This window comes from Mus pahari, chromosome 10 (assembly GCF_900095145.1).
Source record: "Mus pahari chromosome 10, PAHARI_EIJ_v1.1, whole genome shotgun sequence".
NCBI classification, from domain to species: domain Eukaryota; kingdom Metazoa; phylum Chordata; class Mammalia; order Rodentia; family Muridae; genus Mus; species Mus pahari.
In genome coordinates, this window is record NC_034599.1 from 24,001,918 (window position 1) to 24,011,219 (window position 9,302).

Sequence of the window (9,302 nt, forward strand, 5' to 3'; positions counted from 1 at the left end):
TCTCTCTCTCTCTCTCTCTCTCTCTCTCTCTCTCTCTCTCTCTCTCTCTCTCTCTCCTCTCTCTTTCTCTCTCTCTTTCTCAGAGGGATACATGTGGGTACAGTCACCCATGCAGGCACATCGAAAGAAAAGGTTGACACTAGCATGCCTTGCTCAATTGATTCTCCACATATTTTCTTGAGAATGGGCCTCTAACTGAGCCTGGAGTTAACTGTTTCAGACTTCAGCTAATCTGGCCAGGTAGGGTATCCCTGGAATCGGTCTGTGTTCACTTCAATCCTGAGTGCTGAGGTTATGGATGCTCCTGGCTAGGTTGGGATCTCCCTCTCTGCATCCGAGTCCACCTCCGATATCCTAGGAGACTCAAAATCAAATTCTCACCTGCACTTCAAACACAGAACCAGACCCCCAGCACCACACAGTCAGGGCTCTTAACATGAGGGCCTGTGAGTGAGTCTGAAGTAGACCATAAATCACCTGGGGTTAGACAAGGGGCTTGGTGTATTTGTTCTTGTGCGGATACTCTTGTTTCTTTCCCTGTGGATTCTAAAAGAGCAGACACATTCCAAAGTATTCAGGGCACTAATCATTATGTCCTGCTGCACCACAAAGGGCCCGTCAAATGGGAGCGGGTCCTTCTCACAAGCCGCACAAAGCCAATGCCCACAGAGGTGTAGTCATGGTTTCAAGTGGGAACTGTTATGATTAAGGGAAATAGGTGTCAAGGGTTAAGGACACTGAAAGTGGCCTGGGGATTTCTGATGCCAGAATATAACTTTTGGGTACGTGTGTGTTTTGCTTGCATTTAGAATGGAACCAGCAACATGCAGACAGCAAATGTATCCGGTGCAAACAAGCAAAGGTAAGTTAGGCCTTTGAACACAACAGCTGTCCCAGTGATATATGACCTATTATTCCAAATATGGGGAATGGGAAGAAAAGGTGCCACATCTTTTGAAGAATTATTCAATTAAGTAACTACAGTTTCTCTCTGTGTCTGTCTCTGTCTCTTTGCATCTCTGTCTCTCTCTGTTTCTCTCTACCTCTGTCTCTCTTACTCTTTCTCTCTGTCTGTCTCTGTCTCTGTCTGTCTCTCTGTCTCTGTCTGTCTGTCTGTCTGTCTGTCTGTCTGTCTGTCTGTCTCTCTCTCTCTCTCTCTCTCTCTCTCTCTCACACACACACACACACACACACACAGCATGAGTATTAAGAATGTTTCTTATCCCAGAGCCTTACCACCTTGGTCTAAGGAATCCTGCAGATTATTTTGTGCCATGTACCGGGCAGGTTTGCTGTTTTAGGAAAAGCTACTGTCTATTATTAGGCAATTCTCTTTTCTGAGTACTACAGAATCTGTCTCCAAACTTTTTAAGGAGTCAGTTCAAATATCTGCAGAATAGCTCCTATGTGTATATGTTTTCCATTTGAGAAGCCATCCTAGAGGCAAAGACAATGCATTTGTTGTAGAATTTGTCTAGACTTGCACCCTGCATCTGCATAGTTTTAAAGGGCTACTTTCCAGAATTTTGTCTTGCAGAGATCTTATAAAAAAAAAACAAAAAACAAACAAACCCCAAAGTCATTTAATAATGCATTTTAAAGCTAGATAGAGCAATCTTCTATAACTACATCTTATATAAAAGATGAGAAAAGAGAGCCTAATAAACTAGTGATGTATTTGGACTATAGCCTAGCTCTACATATTATCAACTCAATTTTCCATTCAAAATGCAGCACCAATACTCAAGAATTCCAAAATTAAAAAGTCACTGGAACAGCAGAGCTGCTATGGCTACTCTAGGAAATTTCAATAAAAATGCATGATAGATGCATAGATAGATGAATACTCATTTAAAAGACATTGACAACCTCCAAAACATAAAGATGAACTCACATACTTTCACCATATGCCAGATGAAATTATTCATATTATTTGCAGTATTCAAAAATGAAAGCCAAACCAGGTCACCTTCATAAAGGCTGCTGTATCAGAGTGCATCAGACATGAATTAGAAGAGCTCATCTTAGCTTGAACTCAGAAACTGAGGGATCTTGCCTACCAAGGTTCTAGTCACAGGATACAGGGCATGAAGGGAGACTCGTGGAGCTGTAGGAGATGTATATAGAGACTTGGAGAGTCCTTATTCACAAATCCCGAGGACATTAATTTGCATGTATTGCCTTACAAGAGGATGAAGTCAAGTGCTCATGGAAATAATGTTTGAATTAAGAACAGAGAGGGAAGATCTAATACTTTGAGTGGCTTGATTGGGTAGCCAAGGGATCACAGAGAAAACACTGACCACACAATCAAATGGCAGCGAACACTGTCTGAGTCCAGTCAGCCCTGGAATTTGGCTTTGAATTTTAAAATCTGGAAGTTGAAAAGAGATGGTCCTTATTTTCTTTAACAGACACCACTGATGCCAATTGTTTTAAGCTGATTGTCTTTGGCAGGCAAATGACTGGCATGCATAGACGGATGCAGCCAGCAGTTCTTATCACCCTGCAGTGAGTTTTCATGAGCAGAGATGGCTGGTTCCCCGCAACCCTCCCTTTTCATACACTGTTCTCCTCTACTCACAAGTAGTTTGTTTTTATTAACAATTGTAGTATCAGGAAATCAACCTTGTTTTGCTGAACTCACACTCTCCACTTGCTAATCAAACCTATCTACATAGAAGGTTCTTGTGATTGACCTGAGTGCTACTGTTGTCCCATCTCACCTCAAAGTCCAGAAAGTAGAAGATAAAGATGGAAGCAGCCAGGGGAATGTACTAATATTCGGGCAGATTCAGGTGCTAATTCATTGGCTCATTTGTCTGCCGCTGGAAGAACAATAACTGGCATTGAGCAGTAGCAGGCACAACACACAACGTGACTACTACCACGCCATTGCTTATGAACACTGCCCGGAATTGGTACAGTCTCCGGATCTGAGGGAAGACCTAGCATTAACAGGTACACACCATGCAGGCTCACTGGGGAAAGTGATTTACAAGGGCTGGAAAGATGTTGCAAACCTGTGTGTCTGGATGGGAGCAGCTATTCTGATGGAGGATGAACCATATTTGACAGGAATAGTTGGTGAAGTATTTAGGGCTTGTGGCTCTACAGCTGTACACACTGCTCCCATAGAGGCAGCCATGGCATAGTAATGTGCTCTTCCCTGATTGCAGTTTCCCAACGGGACACCCTAGAATTGAAGTGGATGGAGTGGTGCTTAAGCATGATGGTGACTTTTCTGCAAGTCACAAGTGATCCAGTATACTTGAACTTACATTCTATTTGGTATAAAGAAAAACTCACCATGATTCTATTCCGGGTGATTGTTTCCATATATTTTGATAAACACTCTACCACACTCTTGTTTCCAGAAAAGGAAGGCCTAAGGGTTGTCTGTATCAGCTCCTGTCAGCTCATTTCTCCCCTGTGATGTATTGTAAATTTACAAGAAGGTTTAGAAAGGAAATTCTACTGTGAATTTCCTAAGCAATTTGGGGCTTATGGGTCTGCTAACCAGAGGAGAAGAAACTTTCACTTCTAAGATATCTCAGAGAGATCTCCTGCCTGGAGAACCCATCAGCCAAGGGTAAATGGTCCTCCATGAGCATTCTCTTCCATAACCTGATCACCAAAATAGCTGCAGGCGAAAGCAATAGGTTGACTGTGGTAGACTTGAGCCTTACTCATCAGTGACAGCTTACAAAGCTGGCCTTGGCTGACATTAAGGCAGGGCATGGTGGTCATAGGTTGACATGAGTCATTATTAGTAACAAAAGTATTGGTAACATCAGCTCGTAGTATTAGGGTAGCTATTCAAAGATATCTAGTAGCTGCATATTTGAAAGAGAAATCTATTCAATCCGAGGCTGGCAGCTGTCTTCTCTTGTCTCAATGAAGCTAGGGGAGTATATAGAAACAAGAGTCTGTGCTTTCTCTCCTTGATTCCAGTGAGCTGTGATCTGTAAGCCAATCTCCCAGTGTGGACAGAGGTGTAGGATGGATAGAAAAAAATCTCACTTAGCACTTTCATATTTTGTTCCTCCCATAATTAGGAAAGTATTGAATTTATTTCTTGGAGCAGTTTTACACTTAGAGAAAATTGAACACACTGTGTAACAGAAAGCAATGGGTCTGTGTCTCTGGGCCTGCCCCTAAAGTACTTCTCTATATGAATAAATAGCTACAGGCACCCAGAATAAAATCCCTATACTTTCTTGGTTACAGAAGGGCACTGTTTTGGAAATAACTCCCATTTTCCTTACCTACTGCTGCTGATAAATCTTTCTCTGCTTTTAATTCCTGCCCTGCCTTTTCACCCATATTTTTCATGCTAAGAAAATGCAAGGCCCCTTACTTCCTGTGGTTCTGGGTGAGGCGGGGGCGGGGGGGGATTAACACAAACCAAGTCTTTGAGTCTTTGGCACACTGTTGAGTTGTCTGGTGCCTGGAGTTACCTATCAGTGGAGGGTGTAGTTGGGGTATGAGGTCACAGCGGGGGCAAAGAAACATAAAGTAAGTAATCCCAACTCAGTGTTGCTAGTGGGAACTGGAAATGCCAGCATGCTTGTTAAATATCCTGACTCCCTTTAGGCCAAGCTAAGCCCAGAAATCACAAGGACAGTAGTTCCAGACGGGTCAGCCTGATACCTCATTCTCAACTCACAAGAAATCTTCTGTGTGTTTCATTTTTAGAATCAATCTTAGAATTATTTGAATACTGTTCTATTTAAATCTTGCTTTTTCTTAATTTATGGGTATCAATTTGGGTGTCGGTGTTGGTGGTGGCAGACATGGAAGGCAGTCAGTTCTCAGAATATTAATTGGTAAAATTTGGGGTTATTTAATACACACCATGATAAATGTTTCTCTGCTTTTAACCCCTGTCTTGTCTTTTCACAGATACTTAACAAGAGTTCATGCACTGGAACTAGCACCCATGCCTAACTTGACCATTTGACCCACAAAGAAACCAAAGAACATCAAGTTAGTGATAGCTTCCAAGGAGACTTTCTGAAGGTATCGAAGGCAAGGTTCACATGAAAGTCTGGCTCTCCTTGCATCCACAGGGAGAATGGAGGTAGTTCAAACTCCACTGTTAGCAGAACACTCACCATGGCAAGCCTCTGTGCTGCTCAGGAGCCTTTCCACACTCCACCTCCATCCTTCAGCCAGCCAGGCAGATTCACCTCCCGCCTCCCATTACCAAATAAGGTATCACACCAGGTGAAGAGGGACATGGAACACTTTTTAATGTCAAGTCAGAGACAACCCTTCCCTCCCCTATCCCCCAATCCCAGTTTCCCTCATCACATCCAGGACCCCTCCCCCGAGGCCTCTCTGGTCCCCAGACTTCAGGGAAGGGAAAAAAAATGGTTACCTAAAAACTGCATTTTTTTTTCTTCTCTTTCATACACACTCACACGAAGGTGGAAAATTAAATAAAATAAACCAAGAGGATTCTGTTCTCCAGTAGTCACAAAGGCATCAGGGATTCCCACAATGGGCTAAAGCAAGTGATTACTGTTGGTTTAGTTGTTTCAGTTGCTTGCTGTCCGTTAATGCCCCAAGGTGTGATGGAGAAGCCAAGCTGGTGGCCTCCTCCTCAGAGAGCCACACCTGGAAAGATGCTGCGCCTGGTATTAGTTATTGTTTCTGTTGTCCTTTCTGCTTTGTAGAAATGTCTCTGACATGTAAATAACCCAAAGGAAACAAAAAAGAAGGAAGGAGCTGATTACACAATTACCGGAAAACTCTATCATCTTTTAGAAGATCAACACACAGCTAACGCCATATACAGCATGCAGTAATGTCTGAGAAGGACCCTGCTGAGAAAGAAAATGGCTAGAACTCTAACAAAAAAAATATATGTATATATATATATATATATATATACTGTATAATATATGTCATCAAAAGAAGCATAGCCAACAAACCAAGATAGAGGTGCAGACCAACCTTCTGTGTCTAAGTAGTGTATAGATAGCATAGTACTGTCTGCAAGAGATGAGGAGGAATCTGTAACGCTGGTGGAGGTGTTTGTTAAATCACATGTGTTTCTGGTGGATTTGCCAAATCCTCACCAGGTGGTTAATGCCTGGCGAATGGTCCACCAGATGTAAACTTAGGTAAGAAATACACTATTCGCTTTTAATACTTAAGAAACACACTTCCCTTCACCCTTGCCTGTGTAGTTTCAGTCTTGTCTCTCTCTTTTTTTAACCCTAAACTCTAGACTCATATCAGAAAATATAATTAATAAAATTAATAATGAATCAGAATCCCTTATTATCCATGATGTCCATGTGGTAAAATGAAAAACAAAAGCTTAACGGTATCTTTTGTGACTGTTGTTTGCGGGGTTATGGTGCTGTCAGGCTGTCTCTTTCTTTCTTTCTTTTTTCTTTCTTTCTTTCTTTCTTTCTTTCTTTCTTTCTTTCTTTCTTTCTTTCTTTCTTCTTTTCTCTTCTCTTCTCTTCTCTTCTCTTCTCTTCTCTTCTCTTCTCTTCTTTTCTTTCCTTTTCTTTTGCTCTTGTTTTTTATTCCTCCCGATTTCACATTTCATGACACACTCGACTGTCACACAGCCCACCAAAGGGCCCTCCATGGCACATCTAGGCCCTTGTTTCTCACTCTGTGCTTGTGTCTATGGACCGATGAAATTTGGGATGGCCAACTCCAGAATGTTCCATGGTGGGGCACTTTAGTGGGCAGAGTGGCTGAGCCCTTGCCCACCCTGGCAACAGAGAGGTCACACAGTGCAGCTTGTGGGTGGGTCCAAGCTAGCTGTGCCTTCTTCCCACTTGGGAAAAGAAAGAAAACTCAGCTGTACCGAAATATCTGCAAGGCAATTTCCAAATTTCCTTTTTTAAAACTTTTTTTCCCCTTTACCACAGTATGCTTTGTCCCCCTCCCTCGAATTTCTGTCTCATTGGCTGTGATTCTCGGAATTTCATTTGATTCTGACTTGTTGCTTCGTTTTGCAGTGCTGTTGTATTGAGATGCGGTGGCGGCAGCTCTCCCCAGCAGGGAAGGGGCACTCACATCAAAATTTGAGGAGCATGTGTAAGACCAGAAGAGGTAGGAGCCAGATGCAGCCTGCCCTCCTTGACGTCCCATTGTTGACTTCACTGACAGCACCGGGACCTGTGGAGAGAACACACATGTCATGAACTACCTGCTGCAAGACGGGAAAGCTCCCCACCAGTCACTTGGGCTGGAGTTACCTCTGCTGAGGCTTTCCTCATACAAACTTCTGGGCTAGTTTGGCTCTTGGGTCCAAGGACTTCCAGGAAAGATCAAGTGGTGATTATTAAATGTTCCAGAAGGTCAGAAATCAGATGTATTAGACATGTAATGAACAAGGATGAGGCCTCTGATTGGAGCTGCTCTGATCTACTCTGGGATATTGAAATTTTCAGAGCTATTTAGAACTGGTGACCATGTTCAGTCCCTGTCCTCACCTGAACACTGCCAAAACCTGATCGCCTGACTAAGAAGCTCAATACTAGTGTCACCTCTGGTTAAATCAGATCACGTTCAACCAGGCTTCTTGATTGCACATGGGCTTTATCCTGTCTAGCCCTGGAATTTCAGGTCTAGCTGCTAGCCACATGATTGCATTTCTTGGCCCTTTGAGGTTAGCAGCTGTCCAACTTTATGTTAGCCTGGGTCACAAGAGTCGTACAGCTTCTTGGCAGTGTTAAAGCATCATGCTGAAAAGCCCCCAAAGAACCCTGTTCGCTCTGTACCCGGTAGGGAGATGATCCGGGCAACATGACACGGAAAGCATTCGTGCAGACACAGGGAATGAAGATGCATGATCATGAAAACCCTGAGGACTTCTCTTTCAATTGGTTGTCACTTAGGCTTACTCACCTGCTGCTCACACCTTCTAGAATCTAACTGTCAGCTTTCCATCTAAGGCAGCACTAGGAGCATCCTTCCTTCCTATAACTGCTCCTTGTTGCCTTTGCCAGGTTTCCTTCTTTTCACAGAGGAAAGGCCACTCCATCCCCACCACCCCCCTCAACTCCTTGGATAAAGGTTGCATTGCTTTTCATTGAGGGACTCTGCACTATTCTATTCTTTCCAATTTGGCCCTTGTCTCTGACTTGTCTATGAGAGCCAGGTTCCATTGCTTCCCCGCTAAAGTGAGTGTCTTTTCAATCTTTGTACATGTGCCTTGCCCAACACAATTGAAAATATGTCCTGTGCACTTAGCCCGCTGGTACTCTATCAGGGCCCAGAATGTAGCACATGGCTCCTTTTATTTTCTTCTATCCCTTTTGCTGTCTGAATACTCAAGAGTTTCAGCTTTAAAGTCCATTCCTCATTCAATATCAGCATACCCTTATTCAAACCCACCCTCTCTGCCCAGCTACCTGCCATAGCCAAGAAGAATGCTAGGTCTCTGAGAACACATGGGTGCTCCTCTTTTCTTTCATTCCCTTCTTCCATATTTAACTGAAGGGCAGAAGTAATAAGCCAAACAGAATATAGCAGAGGCCCTGCCAGGGTACCATAGAAGAAAAGTACATATAAGGGTGAACACCTTGTGTCCAACCTGGAACCTCTGGACAATGGCCTGGCCGCTCTGCTGGATGCCCTCTGGTGCTCTTATTTAGTTACACTGGTACTGTCCTCAGAGCTCCATTGTGGTTCAGTACTCTGTTGGGAAACAGGACATCTACAGGGACAGCTCCTAAGCCTGCATACTATAGAAAACAGGACAGCACCTGCGAATACATCGCCTTCCTTAGAAAAAGGGTTGTCTCAATGAAATTCACAGGCCCAAGTGATGATAGACAGACTACCCACTGCCTCCACCCTATTCAATACTCTTTCTCCTTCCTGCCCTGGCTGCCTCTTTAGCACCTATGGGAAAACCTGACTGAGCAGGAAATAGGCAGTCCAAGGTAAGAGGTCTCCCCACAGCTGCTGGAAAAACCAACTGCATGGCTCACCTTCCAAGTCTCAGAGGTCATCAGCTACCACTGCCATGGCACGCCTGGACGTCTCACATTTATCCCTTACATTAATTTCTGAGTAATGTTTCCACACCACCAGATTGCTCCAGCTGAGTCCTACAGACTTAACAAAAATGTCTGGCTCCTTGGTAGAATGTTCACCATCACAATGTATGATCTGCCTGCTATCTGCCACCTCAGGGTGTTTTCCTGCCATGTTTTCTTAAATATTTCCAATCTAGTGCATGCGGGCACATGTGTGTGTGCGCGCGCGCACACACACACACACACACAGAGAGAGAGAGAGAGAGAGAGAGAGAGAGAGAGAGA

The 9,302-nt window shown here is 43.7% G+C and overlaps 1 protein-coding gene across 3 annotated transcripts in view; it reads right to left on the reverse strand.

Annotated features, from left to right (window-relative positions):
- Positions 1–5,231: 5,231 nt before the first annotated feature.
- Ntm (neurotrimin) overlaps positions 5,232–9,302 on the reverse strand; it is a 974,869-nt gene continuing 970,798 nt past the window's right edge. For 2 of the 3 annotated variants that reach the window (XM_021206042.2, XM_029543147.1), the window contains one exon: positions 5,232–7,149. In XM_021206042.2, coding sequence (XP_021061701.1) covers positions 7,049–7,149 — 101 coding nt within the window. In that variant the 3' untranslated portion in view covers positions 5,232–7,048. The remainder of the gene's footprint in view (positions 7,150–9,302) is intronic. The other variant, XM_021206044.1, reaches the window with a different exon arrangement.